This window comes from Prinia subflava, chromosome 8 (genome assembly GCF_021018805.1).
Source record: "Prinia subflava isolate CZ2003 ecotype Zambia chromosome 8, Cam_Psub_1.2, whole genome shotgun sequence".
NCBI classification, from domain to species: domain Eukaryota; kingdom Metazoa; phylum Chordata; class Aves; order Passeriformes; family Cisticolidae; genus Prinia; species Prinia subflava.
Window position 1 is genome coordinate 18,876,357 of NC_086254.1, and position 23,980 is coordinate 18,900,336.

The 23,980-nt window shown below is 59.1% G+C and overlaps 4 protein-coding genes across 4 annotated transcripts; 2 read left to right on the plus strand and 2 right to left on the minus strand.

Annotated features, from left to right (window-relative positions):
- Positions 1-1,850: 1,850 nt before the first annotated feature.
- Positions 1,851-6,043, minus strand: P3H4 (prolyl 3-hydroxylase family member 4 (inactive)). Its single transcript, XM_063403867.1, has 8 exons — positions 5,473-6,043; positions 3,945-4,094; positions 3,658-3,829; positions 3,459-3,587; positions 3,216-3,361; positions 3,049-3,132; positions 2,728-2,869; positions 1,851-2,638 (listed from the first exon to the last, which is right to left on the minus strand). The coding sequence occupies exons 1-8, from the start codon at positions 5,971-5,973 to the stop codon at positions 2,628-2,630; spliced, it is 1,335 nt and encodes a 444-aa protein (XP_063259937.1). The 5' UTR covers positions 5,974-6,043; the 3' UTR covers positions 1,851-2,627.
- Positions 6,044-7,291: 1,248 nt separating this feature from the next.
- FKBP10 (FKBP prolyl isomerase 10) lies at positions 7,292-13,674 on the plus strand. Its single transcript, XM_063403857.1, has 10 exons — positions 7,292-7,757; positions 9,149-9,294; positions 9,621-9,810; positions 10,445-10,590; positions 10,675-10,864; positions 11,128-11,273; positions 11,368-11,557; positions 11,891-12,033; positions 12,194-12,357; positions 12,620-13,674. The coding sequence occupies exons 1-10, from the start codon at positions 7,555-7,557 to the stop codon at positions 12,803-12,805; spliced, it is 1,704 nt and encodes a 567-aa protein (XP_063259927.1). The 5' UTR covers positions 7,292-7,554; the 3' UTR covers positions 12,806-13,674.
- A 284-nt stretch (positions 13,675-13,958) lies between these two features.
- Positions 13,959-19,488, minus strand: NT5C3B (5'-nucleotidase, cytosolic IIIB). Its single transcript, XM_063403872.1, has 9 exons — positions 19,095-19,488; positions 18,874-18,972; positions 18,377-18,446; positions 17,511-17,557; positions 16,940-17,025; positions 16,681-16,770; positions 15,495-15,657; positions 15,175-15,375; positions 13,959-14,908 (listed from the first exon to the last, which is right to left on the minus strand). The coding sequence occupies exons 1-9, from the start codon at positions 19,095-19,097 to the stop codon at positions 14,798-14,800; spliced, it is 870 nt and encodes a 289-aa protein (XP_063259942.1). The 5' UTR covers positions 19,098-19,488; the 3' UTR covers positions 13,959-14,797.
- KLHL10 (kelch like family member 10) lies at positions 19,488-23,896 on the plus strand. Its single transcript, XM_063403877.1, has 4 exons — positions 19,488-20,313; positions 21,038-22,235; positions 22,690-22,839; positions 23,354-23,896. Exons 1-4 carry the CDS (start codon positions 20,012-20,014, stop codon positions 23,723-23,725), a joined length of 2,022 nt encoding a protein of 673 aa, XP_063259947.1. The 5' UTR covers positions 19,488-20,011; the 3' UTR covers positions 23,726-23,896.
- The last annotated feature ends 84 nt before the right edge of the window (positions 23,897-23,980 follow it).

The window sequence follows — 23,980 nt, forward strand, 5'->3', positions numbered from 1 at the left end:
CAGGTGTGGGGAGCAGGAGGATTCTGCCCCGCTGAGGATGAGGAGGGACCATCCTGCACCCCCGCTGCCTGTACGGTTCCCTGGCACGTCTGGCTGTGAGTGCTGCCAGGCGGAGATTCTCAGCTCTGAAGGGAGGTGAGAGACAGAGCTTCCGCCGCCCCTGCAAGAAGAAGGGAATTCATGGCTGTGCGCCGAGCGGGAGATCCGGAGCACAGCGAGAGAGCTCTCGGCACAAGGAAATGGGCACACGGCACAGCACGGCGCGACATGGCAGGGCAGGGCACGGCGCAGCTGAGGTGTCAGCCAGAAATTCATGCTCCCCTCTTGGTCAAGGTCGAGGGTGTCAGGGAAGCTCGGCGATGCCTTCACCATGTAACCCATCGCCTCCTGCAGCCTTGCCCCTGCACCCCCTGCACCTCCTGCATCCTCCTGCAGCCCCTGCATCCCGCCTCCATGTCCCCAATCAGTCACTCTGTATCCCATCTCTGCACCCCTGGCAGTGCCCTGCTGCTCAACTCTTCGACTCTTTGCGTCCTGGGGGACAGGATGGTGGCCGTGCTCACCCTCACAGCCACTGCTGGGGGGAGCAGTCACACCACTGCTCCCAGAGCTGCTGCTCCTGCCTGGCACTCCCAGGATGGAGCCGGCCCCTGCACATCCAGTGTCTGCAGGTGGGAGCAGGGAAGGGACCCCGGGCACCCCAGCTCATGGCTGCAAGGGGCTTTGCCTGGTGCCAGTAGATCAGTGGGAGCAAGGAGCTGTCTTCTCTATGTGAGTGTGGGGCTGAGGAGGGGACTCAGTGCCCAGGTGTGTGTCAGAGCAGGGCGGAGGCCCCGTGCCACCCTTGCCCAGCTGTTGGGAAGATCCACAGGCCTTTGTCCCTTGGGCTGCCGTGCCAGCGCTGGGCTCGGTGCTTCTGGCTTGCAAGTGCTGCTGGCCACACCCCACCAGGCTGGCACTCCCCTCCCGAGGTGGCTGTGACCCATCGGTGACAAACCCACTCCTCCCAAGTGATAGGACAGCCCTGTCCTGGCACAGGGGTGCAGTGGGTGCTCCCTCCCAGGACTGCCTCCCTGAGCCCTGAGCTTTGCCCACAGGTCTGAGGGCTCAGCCCCTGCCCCCACCTAGTGCCCTGCAGAGCTGGAAAAGCCCCGGTGAAGAGGGGTTCCAGGCAGGGCGGGGTGGGGTGCTGGCAGCCTCTTGCCACCCCTTTCCTTCCATTCCCATCCCTTCCCTTCCCCGGGGCCAACGCTGTGATTCAGCCTCTCAGTTTCAGTCCTCGTAGCCAATTTCCCTGCCGAACATGGCAGGGAGGAGCAGGCGGCCCCACGCTGCCCAACGCCTCGTGCCTAGGACTGGCACAGGCTTGGCAGCACCAGTGATGACCCCCAAAAGGCCCTGAGGCAGGCAGGAGGCCGATCATCCCACCCTGCCACTCCCCACCTTCATCAGGGGATGCAGGCTGCACCCTCAGATCCAGGAGCAGGATGATGCATCCCCAAGGAGCAGTGTCACAGTGTTACACCCCAAAACAATCAGGTCATGCATATCACACCCCAAAGACCCATGTGGAGAAGGACATGGTGCCCTCCAGCCCCCTGGAGCTCTCCCCCTCACCTCACCTTACAGCCTCCCCTGCACAGTGAGGGGGTCATGGATCCCATTTGGGGTCCCCCTCAGGGAACCTCACAGGGGCCTGGCTGCTCTCATGGCCTCCATGGGTCCCCAGCCCCACAAGTTCTCCCTGGTCACCTGTGGGGACATCCAGGCCTGAACTCGTCCCTTCCTCTCCCACAGCAGGGCCTCTCCCACCCTGAGCTCCTGGATCCCATGGTGGCAGCGCTTGGAAGGTGGAGGCAGCCGTGAAAAGACCAGTCTGGATTTTATTAAAAGTTCAGCACCAGTAAATATCTCAAAAGAGCAACTGTGCAAGAGGGGAAATCTTAAATTAATGGAGCTTAAGGCTAGAGAGGGCTGGTGTGGCATGAATTCAAGACATGGGCAGGGCACGGGCACCACAGTCTCACCAGGCTGCAGCCCCGTGGTGACACAGGGATGTGGCACACTGGGAGCCCCCTGTAGCACCAGGCTGGGGAGTCCAAGGGGACCTGGGCTATGGGAGCTGGCAGATTGCCTGGAAGGATGAAAGGGAGCCTCAGGGAGCCCCAGGAAGGGGCAGGACCAGCTCCAGCAGCATTGTGCCTTGCTCCTAAAGTAGGGGTAGCTCCCCAGGCCCCTCAAGACAACACAGGGGTCGATCCTGGTGCATCATCCACATTTCCTGGGGAGCAGATGAGGGACACAGAAAACTCCAGTGCTGTGGGGCATCACTGCTGGTCAGGGCTCCTGGGGCATTGGGGGCAGGGGTGGCCCAGGCTCCTGGGCAGGCAGGGACATTCAGGGCTGCTGGTCTTCCACTGGTGGGAATTGGGCTGTGCCAGGGCAGCAGACATCCAGGTGGCAAAGGCAGCCCTGCTGCAGGATGCTAGGCAGGATCGGCCCCTTCCCAGGAGTCTGAGTTTCTACTGGTGGCTGGGAGGAGTCCAAAGCCCATTGTCCCCAAGATGGCATCACAGAGCCACCACCATCCAGCTCAGTTGGTGCTGGGTGCCCCTTCACCTGGCTCATCATAGGATCTCTGCAAACAAGGAGAGTTTGGTGGCACCAGAGGTGTGGGCAGCAGACCCCCCACCCTTCAGCACAGCCCCCAGCCCTGGTATCAGGAACCTTGATTGTCTTTGTCTCCTTTGGTCTTGGGTTCCTGCCACCACTCTGCGAAGAAGCCCTCCTCATAGTCACCTTCACCCTCGAACTCTCCATCGGAGGGCAGGTCCAGCACCTCTGACCCCTCACCGCCATCCACCTCCATCTGCAGCACAGGGGGGCAGGAGGAGGCAGGGGGGCTCGGCAGCCTCATCTGCAGTCTCTGCTGCAGGGCTGGTTTGGGGGGTCAGACCCTCCAGCTGAGGAAGGTCCCTGCAGCACCCACACACCCCCCCAGCACCCCCAAAAGCACCGTCTGCATCCCACATCGGGCCCACCAGGTACCTCATCATCATCCTGCAGATACTGCCGGGCAAACTCCAGCATCCTCCTCTGAGCAGCTGTCTGGTTGTGGTAGCGCACGGCTTCCTGGGCACAGCAGGGAAGAGGGGCTGTGTCAGCCCCTCTGCTCAGTGCAGGGCCACGGGGCGGGGGGCCAGGGTGGTCCTCACCGGCCGGGGCTCAAAGTCCTCGTCCCGCAGGCGCCAGCGCTCGCGGTGGAAGCGGTAGTAGACCAGGTTCTGCTGCATCACGGTGTCACCAGGGTCGAAGAGCATGTAGCTGGAGACGCTGCGCACTGCGTCCTGCACGTCGTTCACTGCGGGGAGCAGCGCCAGGTGACACAGGGGTGACACCCCTCCCAGGGCCCACAGCGCCCCGGGGCGCCCCAGTGCCCTGCTCCCACTGGCACTCACGCTTGTAGTAAGCGAACTGCAGGTAGTGGTACATGGTGGCCACGAACTTCTCCACGAAGTAGCCGCCCACGTTGGGAGTGAGCTCGGTCTCGCAGTCCACCTTGCACTGCAGCACGCTGACAAAGTGGTCTGGGGGGAGATGTCGGGTGTTGCAGCCGTGATCGCCCCCCAAGTCTGCTGTCCCCCAGCCCTCCCCTACCTGCGATGGCAGGGTAGAAGTCCTTGAACTCCTGAAGCTCGTAGGCCCCCTCGCAGCCAGCCAGACAGTCCTCATACGCCTTGTAGTACTCGGCCAGTGCCTGCTCCATGTCGGCTGCACTGCTCCGGAAATCCCCGCTGTTGTACTGCTTCACTGACCGCACGAATATCGGCTGCCGAGGAGCACGGCTCAGTGAGGGAGAGCTGCTTCCCTCGGGGTATGACAGGACCAGGCATGCTTCGAGCCCTGGGAGCCCCTCTCCTGCTCCAGTCCCATCCCCTCCTTACCTCATAGGGTCGAGCTTCCAGATCGACCAGGTATTCATCCACATCCAGCATCGTCCTGTAGTAGTTCAGGTACCTCAAGGTCATCTCATGCTTGGGGTTTTTCTGCAGGAAGGTGTGGGCAGCAGACACGGCTTTCTCGATCTTGTTTGACTGTGGAGGGAGGAGGAGCCGGTGCAGAGACCTGCTGCAGGACAGCCTGGGCAATGCTGCAGCCAAGGGGGCCTCAGCACCCAGCCAGAGCCCTGGGCTGCAGGACAGAGGGGTGATCCTGCTGGGGAACAGCCCTGAACCCACAGTGAACTGCACAATCGTCCACTGGCAGTGATGAACAGACAGGATCAGGGAACTTGGATATTGCAGATAACTCCAGCCACAACAACCTCTTGGATGTGCCCATGGTAGGCACAGGGACAGCTCATGAGCCCCCACATCCAGGCAGGAGTGATCCACGTAGTGTGAGGTGGCTCCACGTGGTGTGGGTTTGACCCACACGTCTGCTCTTCTCCAGCACTGCCATCAGACCTGGCTGCCACTCCTGCTGCTTTATGGGCTCTCAGATTGCAGCTTCAGGGGGTGAGACAGCAGGGAGGGAGGGTGGTTTGAATGACCCGTCCGTGAAATGGGTTTGGGCCAGAGCAGCAAGAGGAAAAGGCATTAAGGATGAAGCCAGGCAGTCCCTCGCCACTGCCAGGTGAGTGGGGCTGCAGCGCTGAGCGCTAAAACAGCACCCACAGTGGCCAGCAGCCAGGGACCGGGACCCTGCCCAGAGGACTGTCCCCTGCCAGAGACACTGGCCAACACATGGGCACCCGAGGGGGATGAGGGGGATGCCTTATGACACCTCCCTCCACAAAACATCCCTCCACGTCTGCACTGTGAAGCTGAGCAAGTCCTTCTTTCTTATGGAGCATCCAGACACGTGTCCCATCACAATCACAGGGCACAGGACCCTCCAGCTCAGGCCCCTCAGCTGGGGCAGCCCCTGTGCACTCTCCCCAGGCAATGCTCTGCCTGTCCAGGGAGAACTTGGGGCACCAGGGCAGCACAAGGTGGGGTAGAGGGACACAACCACAGGGGCCCCCCGTCGTCCTGCCTGATGTGTCCCAGATGATGCTGACGTGCCACAGCTCAGGGGCAGGATGGAGGAGGTGGTGGGGGAGGCCAGATGGGGAGTGAAGGAAAGGGGAAGCACCTGACAGCAGGGTGCAGGATGGAGGGGAGCAGGGATCTGGGGGTGCAGGATGGAGGGGAGCAGGGTTCTGGGGCTGCAGAGACAGATGGGAGTGGGGTTCAGGGTGGGCAGATCAGAGGGTGCAGGCTGACAGCAGAGGATGGGGGCACAGGATGGAAGTGCAGAATGGGGGTGTCGAAGAGCAGATATAGGATGAGCGGCACGGGATGAGACACGGGAAGGGGTGTGCCCAGTCAGGGGGCAGAAAGAAGGGGTGCAGGACGGAGGGGCAAGATCAGTGGTGCAGGACAGAGGAGGAGCAGGATCCCCCCACCCCTGCCATTTGCAGCGCCTCACCTTGAAGAGCGCGTAGTGCAGGTACTGGTATGGCTGGCGGCGCTGGAAGTCGCGCAGGGTCTGCGCCGGCGGGTAGCGCAGCTGGAACACGGGCAGCTCCCGCTTGCAGGCGCGCAGGCAGCCGGCGCGGAGCAGCAGCCGCCCGAAGAGCCGCAGCTCCCGCTCCCACTCCCACGCGGGGTCCCGCTCCCCGCGGGGCTCCTCGGCGATGCCCTCCCCCGCGGGGGGCTCCCCGGAGCAGCGGCGGTGGCAATGCGCCTCGCTGTCCCGCAGCAGCCTGTGGAGCCGCAGACTGGCCTCCAGCCCCTGAGCGCTCTCCTCCCATTGCGCGTCCGCGTACTGCTCCAGCGCCCGCGCGTAGGCGCGCTGCAGCGGCTCCAGCGCGGCCGCGGGGAAGCCGCGCACGCTGTACTGCTCGTACTGCGCCGCGCACAGCCCCGCCGCCAGCACGGCCAGCAGCGAGGCCGGCAGCGGACCCGGTACCGGCACCGCGCCGCCCATCGCCGCCGCCGCGCACTGCCCGCGCCGCTCGCCGCGCTCCGCGCTCCGCGCCGGGCCCCGCGCAGGGGGCGGGCGGGGGCGGGCGGGGCAAGGCGGGCGCGCAGGGTCTTAGTGCGGCCCCGCCGGGCCCGCGGGGGCTGCGCGGGGCGCTCGGGGGGCGCCCGGCGCTGCGCACCACGGAGATGCCTCAGCACCGCCACACGCGGGCAGATCCTGCGGGCCAGCGGTACCCGGAGGTGTCCCCGCCGCCGTCCCCGCCGCCGGCCGGTGCCAAGCCCGAGGCCACACGCCCTGTGCCGTGCCAGATCCCGGCCTCAGAGCTGGCCCGTGCCAGGCCTCGGCATGGCCGCACTGGCCCCGGCCCAAACCCAGTGCTTCAGTGCTTTGTCGCTGGCTGGAGGGTGGCACTGAGGGATGTCACAGCACGGGGCAGCAGCCAGGACGCTGCTGAGGTTTCTCCCTGCGGAGCAGAGGCTGTGGGCCGTGCCCAGTGCCACACGTGGCTGTGGTGCCAGCAGCCACCCCTGTCAGCACTCACTTGGCACAGAGGCCCTGCCCCTGCACCGTCCGGAGAGCCTCGTGTGCCCCCAGGCTGCTCCAAGCAGGGCTGGGGGTGCTTAGCCCCGGTGTGATGTGCTGGGGGCTGCAGAGCACCCCGGGGCTGAGCTGCGGGAGCTTTGCTGGAGCTGTTGCTCTCACTGGTAGCACTGAGCCTCAGAGGAGTTGGGTTGGGGTTCGGGTTTGGGTTCACAGCATTTCCCACCTGGCACTCGCCAAAGGCTCTTGCCACAGGACCTGTTTCTTGCCGATGGATTTGGGGGAGCAGGGATGTGTGGGCAACCCCTCCATGAGTGTTTGAGGCTGTGTTTGTCTGGGAAGGACTGCTAGGAGAATTTCACATTTTTAATCATCACCATTCAGTAAAGGCTCTGCCAACAGCTGACTCGTTATTAAAACACTTAATTCCTTTTATTTACTTTCCCGAACTGCTGGGACTGAGCAGCAGCAGCATCTTGGGCCGGTAGCTATGAGCTGGCAGAGGCAGAAGGAAGGAGAGGGGGAGGAGGAGGCACAGGAGCGCTAGGACCTGCGGCCGGGCCTGCAGCCGCTCCTCAATGCCTCCGTCAGCTTTTCCTTTAGGGGAGGAATTGCCCAAGAAAAGGAAAAAAAAAAAAAAAAAAAAAAAAAGAGAGAGAGAGAGCGAGAATAAATAATGAGAGGGGAAAGAAAAAAAAAGAGTAAAAAATGAGGAAAAGAGGAAAAGGAGAGAGAGGGGGAAGAAGAGAAAATTTAAAAAAAAGGAGGGGCAAAAGTAAGAGGACAAACAAAAGAGGGAAAAAGAATGACCCCTCCCGCCGTGGATGGTTCTCTGCCGCGGTGTCAGCCCTCGGCGCGGCGGGGGGAGCGCGGCGGGGCCCGGACACGTCTACAGAAATTCCAAGAGGGCCGGGCTGGGCGGGCGGACGGGAAGGGAAGGGAAAGCGAAGGCAAGGGGCGTCCCGGGCAGGAAAGGGGCGTCCTGAACCCCCCCGCCCTCCTCCTTCCCCCGCCGGGCCCTTCCGCCGCCTCAGCCCCAGCGCCATGGCCGTGGGCAGCCGCTGCCTCCTCCTCCTCCTCCTGGGCGTCCTGGGGGCCCCGGCGCTGGGCGACCCCGGCCCCTTAGAAGACGTGGTGATAGACAGATACTATATTCCCAAAATCTGCCTGCGGGAGGCGCAGATGGGGGATTTCATTCGCTACCACTACAATGGGACCTTTAAAGATGGCAAAAAGTTTGACTCCAGGTATCGCCCGCGGCTCCTGGGCCGGCTGCATGCGGGGGGCAGCTGCGGCGGGACCCTGCATGCCTCCCCCAGCCCTGGGGCAAAGCAGCGGCTGCGGGGACCCCGCATGCATCCCCCAGCCCTGGGGCACAGCAGCGGCTGCGGGGACCCCGCATGCATCCCCCAGCCCCGGGGCACAGCAGGCGGCTGCGGGGACCCCGCATGCATCCCCCATCCCCGGGGCACAGCAGGCGCTGCCTGCGCCACACAACGCCCACCCCCCCGGCTTTGAACCGAGGGGGGCTTTGGTGGGTGCTGGGGTAACACAGGGAGCCCTGTACACGTGTCAGCCTGAAGGGAACCCCCAGCCCGGGCTGCTGCCCCTTTCTGTAGCCCCTGGCTGGGCTGCCCCACCAGGTCCCGCAGAAGATCCCAGCCCTTCAGGGAGGCTGCACCCCGTCAGAGCTGTGGGGTCGCCTGTCCCGGGCACAGGCGTGATTTGGCCCTAATTGGCACACTCTGCACTCAGGAACACACATCTGCATGTGCTGCACAGGCAGGGAAATGCTTAAAGCACTTTGAGACGTGGCAGAGGCAAACCCTTTCATTATCCCCGAGGCTTCGCTCTGCTGGGCTGTGTTCCTTGGCCCCTGCATCGTCCCTGCTCTGCTCATGCTGGCTGGGAATCAGGGTAGGGGCAGCCCCGGGTTTGCAGCACCATGAGCAGGGAGGAGAACTGGGGACACAGAAACAACTGGAGTCATGCTGGGGCTCAGCCTCAGCACCACATAGCAATAAAAAATTCCCAGGCAAGTGGGTTTTTTTGAGCTCTGAAAAGCTAAGGGGCTCACAGTTTGATGTGTCTTACCTTACCTTGAGCATCCATGGGGGAGAAAGTAACTGCAGTGGGAACCTGGGGACACTCACTGCTAAAAGAATTCTCTGTCAGGAGGATATCTGCTGCCCCAGTAGTTTCTTGGAGTATTTTAAGGTTTAAAAATAAAAACAAATTTGCAGTTTCAAAATGAGGCCGGAACACTGTGTTTCCTCATCATTGCATAAAGCTCCAATGTGCCATACACAAAATTATTTGGAAGCAGCAGGAAGCCCCAGAGCTGCTGGCCTGAGATGTGGGGAGGGTGTGGATGGCTTCTGGGGGTGCAGGGTCAGGCTGAAGTCCTGACCAGTGCCCCAGGGGCCAGCTACCCTCCAGCACCATGGAATTGAGCCCACTAGGATCTACGTTTTAGAGCTATGGGCTCTGCCTGCAACACAGGGACTCAGGCTGTGGTGGGACACCTGCACACTGGGGAGGGGACAGCCCTGTCCCTCCACTCTGCCCCACCAGCACTGGCAGCTTTGGGAGCTTCATCCTTTTTGTCCCCTCTGATGGGTGTGTCCCTTTGCCCCAGCTATGACCGAGGGGCCACGGTGGCCGGCGTGGTGGGCGTTGGGCGCCTGATCACGGGCATGGACCGGGGGCTGCAGGGCATGTGCGTGAACGAGCGGCGTCACCTCATCGTGCCGCCCCACCTGGGCTACGGCAGCATCGGCGTGGGTAAGGGGCCCTGGCACGGGGGGCTGAGGGAGCAAACCCCCAGGGCTAGCGTTAGCAGGGACAGGGCTCCAGTGCCCCCCTGGTGGATGTGGCCCAATTGTGGCCCCATGGCCAGGGCGAGTGGTGCTGGAGTGGGGCTTCCCTGGGAATGAGGGGTCCTGCCCCCAGCTGGAGTGTGCTGCTTTCCCAGGGGCTGGCATGGGTCTCCAGCAGCCCTGGGTAGCAGCAGCAGCCTCAGGGGAGGCTTCAGGGCACAGAGCCCATGGCTGGCCTGGGCGCAGTGTTGGTCCCACTTAAGGTGCTCTGTCCTTGTGGTGCCCCTTTAGCGGGGCTGATCCCCCCAGATGCCACCCTGTACTTCGATGTGGTCATGCTGGACATCTGGAACAAGAACGACAAGCTGCAGATCACCACCCTGTCCAAACCCCAGCGCTGCAACCGCACGGTGGAGAACTCAGACTTTGTGCGGTACCACTACAACGGCACCCTGCTGGATGGGACCCCCTTCGACTCCAGGTATGGGGCTCTGGCGTGCACCCAGACCGCAGGGCACAGGTCTGGCATGCACCCTCTGCCTTGACACTGGGCCACTAGGGGTGGCTAGGACCCAGGGACACCAGGCTGGGCACACAGTCAGAGCAGCCTCACCCTGTTGTAGTAGACAAGGACAAGCGCTGCAGAAGATTTTAGAATGTAACAGAAAAGCAGCTAAAACTCTTCCTCCCCCTCATCCACAGAGATAAGTAAAAAAAGTCCCTCTGAAGTATGCAACTCCTCCTAACTTCAGTAGTTTTCCATCCCCTTTACTAACTACTAAACCCAGTGTCCCTTTGTGACGTAGCAAAACCCCTTCGAGTATTTAACTCCAAGATACAAGCTAATAAATCGCCATTTTGACCATCCACCATATTAGTGTCAGCGTTTGTCTATAGCCGGAGTAGCTAAGGTGAGGCTCAGCCACCGTGCTGTCCTTTAGAACCAAGTCACCTCGCCTTCTATCTAAAAGCAACACCCTGTACCCCCTCCCTGCTCCCCGGCAGGGCTGGTGCAGCTCCATGACCCCCCAAACCAGCCTCTGGCACAGCACTGCTCTGGCTGGGGCTGCTGGTGTGGCCCCAGAGCCATCCCTACCTTCATTCTCCACCACCAGCTACAGCAAGGGCAGCACCTATGACACCTACGTGGGCACTGGGTGGCTGATCAAGGGCATGGACCAGGGGCTGCTGGGCATGTGCGCTGGGGAGAAGAGGAGCATCATCATCCCCCCGTTCCTGGCCTATGGGGAGAAAGGCTACGGTGAGCCAGGCACCACCCCATCGTGCCAGCCTCTTCCCTCCCAGCTCTGACCACAGCCCTTTGGTGACCCGTGTCCTCTCCCAGGGACCGTGATCCCACCGCAGGCGTCGCTGGTGTTCAGCGTGCTGCTGGTGGATTTCCACAATCCCAAGGATGGCGTCTTCCTGGAGCACCTGGAGGTGCCGGAGTCCTGCAAGCGCCGCGCTGTGACCGGGGACTTTGTCCGCTACCACTACAATGGGACACTCATGGACGGGACACTCTTTGACTCCAGGTATGGGAGGGAACTCAGGGAGCCCTGGCTCACACCGGCTACACAGAGAGAGCCCCTGATGTCCTCTCCTGCCCCACGGCTGCAAGGAAAGGCTGGAGAGGGGACAATGGGCATGAAATAGGCTAAAAAGGACAATATCTGTTTGTTGCATCTCTTGGAGCAAGGTTTGGTTCCTGGGGAAGCAGGAGAGGCTGGGAGAAGGGCTGTGGGTCGGGGTGTAGGGGCTGGGGGGATTGACGGTGCTGGGGGTTCTCTCACTGCAGTTACTCTCGCAATGAGACCTACAACACCTATATTGGGAAGGGCTACATCATCCCTGGCATGGATCAGGGCCTGCAGGGGGTCTGCATGGGAGAGCAGCGCCGAGTGGTCATCCCCCCACACCTGGCTTACGGGGAGAACGGTGCAGGTAAATCTGCAGAGGGCTCTGAGGGACAGGCACATCACGGGGTGTGGGAAGAAGCAGAGAAAGGCTTCACCACCCCTTCATCCTCCTCTTCCAGGAGATAAAATTCCTGGCTCAGCCGTGCTCATCTTTGATGTCCACGTCATCGACTTCCACAACCCTGAGGACCCGGTGGAGATCGAGACCGTGTTCCGGCCCGAGGGCTGCAACGTCACCACCCGCAACCGCGACTTCGTCCGCTACCACTACAACTGCTCCTTGCTGGACGGCACCCGCCTCTTCTCCTCGTGCGTGCCCCGAGCATTCCCGTCCTCCCTGGGGCCAGGTCCTGCCTGGCACTGAGCTGGGGGTGGGCAGGCAGCAGGACCATCCCCTCTGCAACAGGCAGTGCTGGAGCAGCAACCACAGGGCAGCAGGATGGGGCAGCAGGGAGGAGGGTTCAAGGGACACAGTGGGATGGATGTGGCCGTGGCACAGAGGGTGTGGAACTTCATGGCATATCAGGATGGAGGATGTGGGATTCTGGGCCATGGTGGGATGGAAGGGTTGGGATTTCACGGCTGCCCACTAGATCCGAGGGACTTTTCTTACCTGCATTGTTTCCTCTGTGCCTCCTGTAGCCACGACTACGAGAAGCCCCAGGAGGTGACTCTGGGGGCCAACAAGGTGATCGAGGGGCTGAACAGCGGCCTCCTGGACATGTGTGCAGGGGAGAGGCGGGTGCTCATCGTCCCCCCACACCTGGGCCACGGGGAGAGCGGAGGTAGGGGAGCAGTGCCTGACGTGTGCAATGCAAACCGGGTGGTTCAGCCTTGCTGGGCCTCTGCTGGGCTCCACCACCCTTCGCCCTGCCAGGGCTGTGGGGCTCAGGGCCAGGGCTTTGCCTTGCTCCCCGTGGTGCTGGAGCTTTGCTGTGTTTCCAGCCCGGGGGGTGCCTGGCAGCGCCGTGCTCCGCTTCGAGGTGGAGCTGATCTCCATGGAGGAGGGGGTTCCCGAGGGCTACCTCTTCATCTGGCACGGGGAGCCACCAGCCAGCCTGTACGAGCAGATGGACCTCAACAAGGACGGGGAGATCCCTGCTGATGAGGTGAGTGGGTCCCAAATGGTGGGGTGCAGGAGGAAATGGGGGCACAGGGGACCCCACCCTGGGCAGCAGCACGTGAAGGGCACTGCTGCCCCTGGGCTCTTGGGAGCCTGCAGAGCTGCGCAGGAAGGACACCCCAGCCAAAGCATTGCTGCAGCCTCTGCTCCAGTCCCTGCGTGTCCTTATCACGGGCTGTGGTCTCCTTGCCCTGCATGGTGCTGGCTGCACAAAACCAAGCAGCATCTCTTCCCTCTTCCCTCTCCAGTTCTCCACCTTCATCAAGACCCAGGTGGCGGAGGGGAAAGGCCGCCTCATGCCCAGCTCTGACCCGGAGAAAGTCATTGCTGACATGTTCCAGAACCAGGACCGCAACCAGGATGGGAAGATCACGCCTGAGGAGCTCAAGCTCAAGTCGGACGAGGACCAGGAGAAGATTCATGAGGAGCTCTGAGGAGCAGTCCCTGCTGTTCCTGGAGACAGGACTCATCCTTGCCATGCCATGGCCGGTCTCCCGCTCTGGGAATCTGCCCCTTCCCAGTCCTGCTGGGGGCTGGGTTTTGATTTTCACCTCTTATTAACTGAGGGTATTTTGAAGTGTTCTCCTGAGCAGGAGAACTCAGCCCCCAGCTAATAAACCCAGACAAGAAGATGTCCCCTCCCTAAACCCCTTCATCCTCCACCAGCGACTGCAAGTCCAGCTCCAGCCCCCTCCCCTGTCTGTGCTGCCTCAGGGGCCAGGCAGGATGTTGGAGGATTCCTCCTCACCTCCACCACAGCATTTTGTAGTTTAGGGTTGGGGATTGGGTTTTTTATATAAACACTTAAAATTCTTTAGAGAGGAGAGAGAAGCCTTTTGTCCCAGTCCTTGCTCTGCCCCTGCTCTCATCCTCCTCTGGGGCAAAAGGCTGAAGGGGGCTCAGGTTCCCAGGGTGAAATCCCAATACTCTGCAGGCATCTGCCATTCCAAAAGTCTGGGCCCCCTGAACTGTGGGACCTGGCAAATCCCTCATCAGCTGGGAGAAGGGAAACAGACCCTCAGCCCCCACCCCTCAGGGAGCAGCATTGTCCCCCTTCACACCCTGCCCACCTCCCAGCCCCCAGTGATTGAGACAAATCAGAGCCATTTAGTTTCAATGCCTAAATGCAGGTCCCAGCCGTGGAGTGCTCAGGTCCTCCTGCTGGGACCAGCACAGCTCCCAAGGCCTCTGCAGTCTGTCCTCAACAGAGACAGAAATGCAGGAGCACAGCAATGCAGAGCAAACCCCTCCAACTCTGCCTTGCACCAAATAAATAATTCCTCCAGGTTTCTAAGGAGTTTGACTGTGTTTGGTTACTTTGTCATGAAACCTTCCCATGTGTTGGGGTAGCAGCACAGCTTCTCCAGTGCCCAGGGGGATTCCAGGCTCCAGCATCCACTGGGTCTGGCAGGAGAAACCAAAATTCCTGCCTGGGGTCCTCCACCAAAGCCAACAGAGCTCCAGCAGCCAGTGAGGGCTGGGTGGCTCTGGTGGGATGGGGAGCTGGGGAGCAGAGGCAGCTGCCAGCCCAGGGAACAGAGCAGCTCCAGCCCCTCAGTGCTGCATAGAAACCACCCATGACCCAGCTTTAGCCAATTATGTTTTTATTCCAAAACAGAGAACAAATCTGCTCTTCCCTAAGTCCCATATAACCAGAGGTTATACATCAATAAAATGGTCTTTTCCTATTGCTGCTCTGAGAGACCAGCCCAGAAATTTAGTACACAAACACAGTCGGGTAAAACAGTGCTTAAAAGTCAAAATTCTGCAATTGGTCCCCCCTCCCTCATCCCCACCCCTCCCACTCTGATCCCTGGCAGACAAACTTACTTCTGGCTTTGGGCAGCAGCAGCAGCCGAGCTCTGGGGGCTTCAGGGATGGCTGCAAAAAGCTTTTTTTCCACAGTAAGAGCTATACTGGTGCAAGAGGGACGGGTGAGCTGAGACACAAGGCCAGAGAGCTGCTGGTTTACATGGGGAATGCGGGGCTGGTGATGTGATGGCCAGCAGGGCCACACCAGCCCAGCAGCTGCACTGGCACCTGAGAGCTTTGAAGCCCACAGAAAACAGGACGAGAGAGAGAGACCGTCCTCAGCCCACAGTAAACTATCTCCATTCCACCCTGAGCTGCTGAAGCAAGTGCAGAACATCTCTGTCTGAAACATGGAATGGTTTGTCTTGGCCTCAGGAGGTGGCAGGGGTGAATTCCCAGTGGGATGAAGTCCGAGCGGGATAGAGTCAGTCTGGGTGGGAAACTGCAGAGCCAGGCAGAGTTGGGTAAAGGAAAAGCTTCTTCCATCTCACCTCTCCTGCTCCAGGGCTGGCTGAGGCATTGGTGAGGTCGGGATGGAGCCCAGCCAGTACCAGCAGGTCCCTTCCAGCTCTGTCCTGGGAAGGACACCCCTGCCCAGGGACAGTGTCCCCAGCTCATGTCTCTGTCAGGATGTACCGCAGAATCCCGTTCACCACGTCCAGGGTCTCGTCGCTCTCCAGCACGATGTCATAGGACTCCAGGTACTTCCCCCTCCGCTCCTCCACCTGCCAGGACCGTGAACAACCAACAGCTGAGGGTGAGGATGTTCCACCCACAGCCCTCACTACCAAAAAGGGGGTCAATAGCTACCCTGACCATTTCCCAGACACAGCAGGAGCACAGCAAACACCCCCAGGCCCCTCTGCACGCCCCACGGGAACTCATTAATCTCTTACATGCCCAAATCACTGGGGCAACCCCTGCCCCTCCCTGCTGGCCTGGCACGAGGGGAAGGCTGGTAGGGAAGCACTGAACTGCTCCTCTCACTCACCTTGTCATTGAGAAAGCCAATCTTGAGGATGTTCTCCACGCTGGGAACACCGTCGGCCATCGTCAGGTCACCCATGGAATCCCCCAGCAGGATGATGCTCGTCCTTGTGCTCAGCTGCTGGAAGTACCCTGTGCCCTGCAGCACGGTGTTGTTCTTGTTGTAGGTGTGGATGAGGGGACCCCTGAAGTGCGTGAGGACTCCCTGAGCACAAGGGACAGACAGGCAGACAGCTCTTAACCCGACGGTGTCACTGCTAATCACGTCCCAGCCCCATCACTCCCCTCACACACTCACCACACAGATGCAATGCAAGAACTCACATCATCATTGAAGTCCATGTAGTTGGACACCACGTTGACATTGGAGTAGAAGACGTTGGCCTGACGGATAATCTCTTCCAGGATATCACCAATGCCAGCGGAGAAGATGAACAGGGGGATGTTGTTCTTATGCAGCTGATCAAAGAACTCCTTGAAGCCATCCCTAGAGCAGGAGTGTCCATGGCACAGGGCTGTGTTACCAGCTCCCAGCCTGGTGCATGCTCAGCCCAGCTCCTGTTCCTGCCCTCCACTTCCCAAACAGAAACACCCATGGAAGCTCTGCACACAGCACGAGCTCTCTGTGGCACCAGCACTCCCGTGGCCCTCCCTGTGCACAACCCCAGAGCTGTGGGTGCAGCAGCTGGGAGGGCACTTGTGGGAACACAGAGCACTCCAGCCCTTTGCCTGGCACCTCCTGAGCACATCAGAGCTGCTCAGCAGGGGCACAGGGCACAGCCTGACTGCACACACCCACGGGAGTGGGCACTGCCAGGAGCCACCTGGGAAATGTGCAACAGGTTGGACTGGTTGGGAGGATGATGAGAACAACCTGTGACAGCCTCAGTCTGCCAGGACATAATTCCATGCAGAAGTGGAACTTGGACTTGTGAAAAGCCATCTCCTCCCTAAGCCTGGCTGCAACCTGGCAGAGCCCAGCTCTCCAAGCCAGCCTTAGGGCCACAGCTGCCAGGTCAGCTTCAGCAGCTGTTCTAGCACAAAATTTTTGTGCTGTGGGTGAAATCTGCTGCTGAGCCAAGGGCCTGCATAAGGCTTGGCATTTCCAGTGCAAAGAACACAGCTCTGCTGGAAGCAGGGAGCTGCCTCTGCATCCTGCCCTGCACAGCACCAGCCCCTCAGCTGCTCCTTGCCAAGGCCCAAGAGAGGAGTAGTGGTTTCAGAGCAGGAAAGGAGCAGCCTCCAGCCAAGGAGCGAGCTCAGGCTCTGCCTCATATTCTGATTTCATTAGAACTCAGCCCCAGGAGTGAGCAAGGGAGGCTGGCACTGGTCACGCTGTGGTGACAGCTCAGAGACCCAGCTACATGGGCAGGAGAGAAGGGCTGTGGGCAGCCAAGCTGTACCCCAGCATCACATCCCCGTGCCCAAACCTCAGCATCACATCCCCGTGCCCAAACCTCAGCATCACATCCCCGTGCCCAAACCTCAACACCACATCCTGTGCCCGTACCTGAGCATCGCTTCTGACTCTCTGACAATCTGGGCTATGTCATCTTTGTGGATCTTCTGCTGCACCAGCAGCTCATGGGCCTTGGTCCACCTGTATTTGATGTGGGAAAGGCAGCAGTGACAGAGCTCCCAGGCAGTCAGAAACAACAACTAAACCTTGTGGGATCGCTGCCAAGCCCAGGGATGATTCAAGCCTCATGTCCTGTAGTCCTCAGGGAGAAGAGGTTGTCAGGACAAGGTCAAGATCACCACAAACTCACCACTCCACCATGAGGGGACGTTTCTCTTCCAGGGTGCGGTTGGGATCTATTTCAATGGGATAGTAATAGTGGAGCAGATCCTTCAGCTGGAGTGCCACACAGAGGGAAGAAGAACAAAGTGAACATCAGGTCTAAAGAGACTAAACAAAAATAGCATTTCTGAAGTTCTCCAAAGCTCTTCCTAAACACAGCCATTTGTGAAGCTCTCCATTGCTCTTCCTAAACACAACCAAATTGTTGTCACTGAGCAGCTCCCTCTGAGCATACCTGGAACTCTCAGCAGTCTGGCTGGCCCCTACCTCACTCCAAATGCTGCAGGTACAGACAGCCCTCCCTTTCCTCCTCTTATCAAACTGAAACACCCACAGCTGCACATGCAAATTTGAGTTCCCTTTTTAACTTCTCCTCTATCACTGCTGGTTGAAATGCAGCCTGGACACTTTCTCACTCCATCCTGGCAGCCACCACAGCTGGGAGAGCGGCCACACCAGCCAGTGTGACCTCCTGATCACGGGTGACAGGTACAAAAGTCACAGAGCAAGACACAGTGTGCCCTACACACAGCACCCACCTTCTTCTTGCCATCCTCGCTGATAACACGGCTGGTATCAAGGATATCTGCAAAGAAAAAAAAATGCCAGTGATGTAGCACAGAATCATAAATAGACTTTCTACAGCAACTCCCTACAGGAGTGCTGGCACTTCCCAACACAAGCCATGGTGACACCGTGACCCGAGCACAGCTCGCTGTGGGGTCCCAACACAGGGTTGGGATAATTTTTTTCTTCTGTAACTAAATTTAGGATACCTTTTCTCCTCATTATCACTTTCCCCTGCTCCGTCAGGGTTTTTATTATAACACAGCCTGTGTTTCCAGACTGTTTAGCAAGACTTGAGAGCATGTTTACTCCCATAAAATAAGGTCAATGACTCTTTTTTCATTTCTTGGTATTGATTCACAGGTTTTAAGACTTTCTGTAATAAAGGAAGCAGGCTCTTCATCCTGAGAAGATAATGGTTGGAGGTATTCACAGGCAGCTTACTTTTGTATCATGTCAGTACCTCAACACTGATGATGTATCATTAATGTTGGACTCTTGTACAAAATCTAAGGTGGTATTCAGTGCAATGAATAAACAAACACACTGCTGTGGCTCCCACTCTGAGCCCACAGCAGCCCCAAGTGCAGGGCCTGGCTTGGCCAGACAGCAGCCTCGGTGCCCGTGGGCAGGGGGTGAAGGCCCAGGAGCTCCCGGCTCCTGCAGCGGGCAGGGGCAGCTGGTGCCAGGCAGTGAGGCCCAGACCCCCATGGGGCAGGACAGGAGGGAGTGGCCAGGCTTGACACAGGAGGGCACAGGGCATGACAGGAACCACATCAAACACAAACACAGGAACCAAACAGAACCAGTGACAGTAAAAACAACGGCTTGCACTCACTGTGAGATGTGGGGCAGCGCCTGCCATTGCAACCAAACCTGCTCAGCGTCATGTCAAAGTCAGAAATGACCTGAAAGAGGGGAGAAAATCAAATCCGTGCGTGACCCGGTGCATTCTGCACTGGCCAGAGTGAGCCCAAGGTGCTGTCACCTGTGAGAACGAGCACCCAGCACCACCAGTCCCCAGTGGGCACAGGCTGGCAGCGACGACGTGGCCGCTCCTAGCAGCCGCCAGGCAGATGATGTCCTCACCCTCCCACCCCGCAGCTCTTATCGGCACCCAGTGGCTCCATCCCTGGGCGGAGCAGGGGACTGGGGCACAGTGAAAGCTTCGGAACTGGGAGCCAAAAGGTCCCTCCGGAGGAGCCACCAGCCCCGTCCTCCCTGTGCTCTGCGGCTTCTCCCCCGCCGCAGCTGCGTCCTGGCGGGGCTGGGAGAAGCCGGGCCGGGGCCGGGGGACGAGGAAGGGGCAGCTGAGAAAAGGAAAGAGCACGGTACCTGCAGCTTGGCCACCCCCTGCTCCCGGAGAGACTGGATGATCCCCTGCACACGCTCGGGCTGCCGGATCCGCACCGTCGCTTTCCCCAGCTCGGGCACCTGCAGGCAGAGACCCCGCTCGGTGCCGCCCCGGTTCCCCCCAAGCTCCGGGGGCACCGAGACCCTCCAAGCCCTTCTGTCCCCCCGTCCTGGCCGCGCTCCCAGCCCGCAACCCCGCTCACCATCTCCTCCGTCCGCTCCGCTGCTCTCTGCTCCGCTCGGGCCGCGCAGCCGCGGGGCGGAGCGGGGCGGGGGCGGGACCGGAACGCGGCGGCGGCCCCGGAGCTCCGGGCGGGGCTCGGGGGGCTCCGGGCGGGGCTCGGGGGGCTCCGGGCGGGGCTCCCGGAGCGTTCCGTGGTCGCTGGGGCCGGAGAATCCTCCCCCGCTCCGCCCCGCGCCCGCGGCAGCTCCCACCGGGGGTTGCGTTTCCCTCGCGACGAGCCGGGAAGGCGAAAGATATATTTTAAAAAAAAGAAAAAATAAATAATAATAATAAAGGTCACCAGCCGGCCGTGCGTGCCCGCAGGGCTCCCGGCACTGAACCGCTCCGCAGCCCCGGGGACACTGAGAACACTGAGTCACAGACACACTGGCCGGGGGAGAAACCCTCAAAGAACAATCCCGCAGCATTGCCAAAGCCACCACTAAGGGATGTCCCCAAGTGCCACATCCACAAGACTTTTAAACCCCTCCAGGGATGAGGATCCACCCCTACTGCCCTCGGCAGCCTCTGCCAGGGCTGGACAGCCCATTCGGGAAAAAAAAAATCCCAGCATTTCCAATATACATCCCAAACCTCCCCTGGCACAACTGCAGTGACAAAGCAGCAGGGACAGTATGGTGACAGCAGGACCGTACCTCAGGTTCCTCCTGGGCGAGGTGGCACAGACCCTTCAGCAGTGGCTCATGCCCACATTTGGGGACTGTTACACCCCAGTGAAATATTACTGAAAGGTTGCCAGGGGATGGATTCCATGGCTGGTTGTGTTCCAAGCAACAGTGCAGGTCCAGGACCCAGCATAACCCGGGCTGTAGGAAAGCAAAAGGCTGGGGGCAACCACAGAATGCTGGGCCTGGGTCACCCCTGCCTGCATCTGTGATGTCATTATGGGGCACAATCCAGAACCAGCAAGGGGGCCCAGTGCTGGATGTTTGGGGACAACACCAGAGTGCTCCACACACCTCAGCAAGGTCCACTGCCTCTGGCTCCAACGTGAGGGATAACTTGGCACCTACCAAATATTCATGCTCCAACATGGAGAGGAAGATGAGCGATAGGAGTTGCAGTATCTCCAATGAACTCCGCCTGGAAGGGAGATTCTGTGATGTGATCATCAGTGTGGATGGGGTGGAATTCAAGGCTCACAAGCTCATCCTCTCTTGCTGCAGTATCTACTTCAGGTCAGTGGTTGAAACACGGGGGGGGTGGGGACAAAGAGTATTCCCAGATTGAGGTCACCCTGCCTCAGCACTTCTCCAGGACTTCCACTGAACCTCTCTCCAAGTGATTTCCCACAGTCCTCACACCTCCCTGAACACCAGGGTTGACCCACAGATCAGTGGCTCTTGGCAGTGGTGGTGCAGGGGGAACCCCAGACACAGTGCAGGGCTGGAGCCTGGCCAGCCTGGCCCAGCTGCCACAGGGCAGCTTTGCCTTCCCCACATCCTGTGACTCCCCGGGGTTCAAGACCAAGTGTTGGTGCTGCACCTGGGTTGAGGCAAACCCACCCCAGCATCAACCCGGGCTGGGGGATGAACGGATTGAGTGCAGCCCTGGGGAGAAGGGCTTGGGGTGCTGGTGGGTGAGAGGCTGAACATGCCCTGGTTGTGTGCACTGGCTCACAGAAACCCCCCATTGTCCTGGGCTCATCCCCCCAGCGTGGGCAGCAGGCAATGGGGGGATTCTGCTCCCCTCAGGTGAAACCCCCTGCCCTGCTGCCTCCAGCTCTGGTATGATCCAGAGGCTGTGTCTCCTTTTTCAAACAACCAACAAGTAAAACATTAATCAATTAACTACAGGGCCTCCCAGAATGGCTCCTACCAGTGCCAAAACTGGTGCCCTGACGGCAGGGGAAGCACAGGGGATCCAGGGACAAGGTTTAATGCAGCAACACCATGTTTCCAGGACTCTGTTTACCAACTGGGACACCGCAGACAAGATGGTGTATCAAATCCCTGGCATTTCAGCTGAAATGATGGGTCTCATCATCAATTACGCCTACACCGGGACAGTACCGATCACAGAGGACAACGTTGAGAGTTTGCTGGCTGCAGCAGATCAGTTCAATGTCATGGGCATCGTCAGCCTGTGCTGTGAGTTCCTCAGTTCCAGGCTGTGCTTTGAGAATTGCATTGGCATTTGCAGACTCACTGACTATTACCACTGCCCCGACCTGCGCGCAGCTGCCTGCGTGTACATCCTGCATCACTTCGAGGAGGTGTCCCAGGTGTCCGAGGAGTTCCTAGACCTCTCTGCCGAGGAGCTGGCACACATCATTGAGAAGGATGAGCTGAACGTGCGGCGAGAAGAAGCCGTGTTTGAGGCTGTGCTGAGGTGGATCGCTCATGACCCGCAGAACAGGAGGCAGCACATCGCCAGCTTGCTCAGCAAGGTGGGTGCAGCGCTGCTTTGGAGCTGTCCCCAAAGGCTACCGAGGGTGAAACCATCAGTATTAGTACTCCAACCCCCTCCTTGCATGTTGCAGGTTCGACTGGCACTCCTACAATCCGACTACTTCATGAACAACGTCAAAGCTCACGAGTACGTGAAAGACAATGCCAGCTGCAAAGATCTCATCATCAGTGCCCTGTCCGAAATCTATGACTTGAACTCCTACGGCCAGAGTTCCTCAGTCAATGCCAACCCGCTGACCCGGCCGCGCCTGCCCTACGCCATCCTCTTCGCCATCGGGGGCTGGAGCGGCGGCGGCGCCACCAGCGCCATCGAGACCTACGACGGCCGCACTGACAAGTGGCTGAACATCCCCTGGGAGCAGGAGAGCCCCGTTGCCTATCATGGCTCGGCTTACTTGAAAGGCCACGTCTACGTTATCGGTGGATTCGATGGCACAGATTATTTCAACATCGTCAAGCGGTTTGATCCGCTGCAGAAGACGTGGCAGCAGGTAGCGCCCATGCACTCACGGCGCTGCTACGTCAGCGTCACCGTTGTGGACAACTTCATCTATGCCATGGGAGGCTTTGATGGGTACATGCGGCTCAACACAGCAGAGCGGTATGACCCAGACACCAACCAGTGGACCCTGATCACCCCCATGCACGAGCAGAGGAGCGACGCCAGTGCAACCACGCTGAATGGAAAGGTAAACTAACCCCCAAATAAGAGCAGCTGGGGTTGCAGCATGAAGAAAGTTCACATAAACCTGCACTAAATTTGTAACACGTAAATTCGTAACAATTCATTAAATCCTGGAGCTACAGATGTAAAGCAGCCCGCCTGGTGTGGCAGAGATGCGACCAGAAGTACAAAAACTATGCCAGAGCTGCTGCCCACCCGGTGCCCAACAGCTCTGTTCCTGGCTGTAGGTGCAATACCAGGACTGTCTGCTCCATGCAGCTTGCAAAATCAAGAGTCAAAATCTTGCTGGCATCAACTCTTTGCTCTGCTGCTACTTCAAACCCAGGATGACAAGACATCCCCATTCTAAAACAAAACACCCCAAAAATCCTGCTGCACCACTCATTGTCTCTTCAACATGTTTCCTCACCAAGGGTCTGACCACCCCATTCACAGTTTCCCACCTCTCCTGTCCCCAGGTTTACATCTGTGGTGGGTTTGATGGCGATCAGTGCCTCAGCTCAGCTGAAGTGTTCAACCCCATCACAAACCAGTGGTCCCTGATTGCCCCAATGAGCAGCAGGAGGAGCGGAGTTGGGGTGATGGCGTACGGGAACCAGGTGTACGCGGTAAGGGCCAACACCACCCAGTGCTGCAGTCCCTTGGGTGGCTGCACTTCCCAGAGCCCCACGGTGGCCATGTGTTTACAAGAGGTTTAGGGAAGTCAGAGCCAGGACGGTTGCTGCACTTCCTGAGAATGTTATCACCCATCACACGCTTTGGAGTATGAAAATGGTGTTCGGCAATGTTTAAGCAGCTGTAGCACAAAGAACATAATTTCTGCTGCTGCCACAGCATCAGCAGCACAGAGCAGGGGCTTGGGCCTGTTCTTCCATTGTTTATCCTCTCCATGGACTGCATCCAACCTCTGGAGACCTCTCAAAATTGACAGTGGCATAAAGTGCTTGGGAAGCTCCTCAGAGAGCAGGGAACAATAAGCAGGGGCCATGTTCAGAGATCTCGTGCTCTCTGCCATGCTCAGACTGCAGCCAGGGAGGCAGGAGCAGCTCCCATCTCACTGTGCATGCCAGGATCTGACTGAGGAAAGGCCCCTCTCAAGCTCTGTCCCTTTGGCCTTCACAGGTTGGAGGGTTTGATGGGAACAGCCGGCTCCAGACCGTGGAAGCGTACAACCCTATCGCCAACGCCTGGCACGCCGTGCCCTCCATGCTAAATCCGCGCAGCAACTTTGGCATTGAGGTGATGGACGGCCTGTTGTTCGTGGTGGGGGGCTTCAATGGCTTCAGCACCACTGTTGCCACCGAGTGCTACGAGGAGGACACCAACGAGTGGTACGACGCCCACAGCATGGGCATCACCCGCAGCGCCGTCAGCTGCTGCGTGGTGCCAGGACTCTCCAATGTCATGGAATACATCGCCAGGCAACACTACTACCAGCACAGCTCCTCCATGGACATCTTGTTCACCAGTTCAACTCGGAGCTCGCCGTTGTAAATAGTTCCCCTTACCTAGGAGTGTTGTGATCAGCCATCACTGGATGCTCGTGTAAATAGTTCTGCGTATCTAATAAAGTCTTCTGAGCATCCCACCATTGGATGCCTGTGTAAATAGCTCTCTACAGGTAATAAAGTCCCCATGGCAGCAAGGGAGTATGTTCTCTTGTTCTAAAATAGTTGTAACAGGCCAAAAGGATCATTAGGATTTCAAATTTTCACTCAAACAGCACTACCCAACAGGAGTATCAGCCAC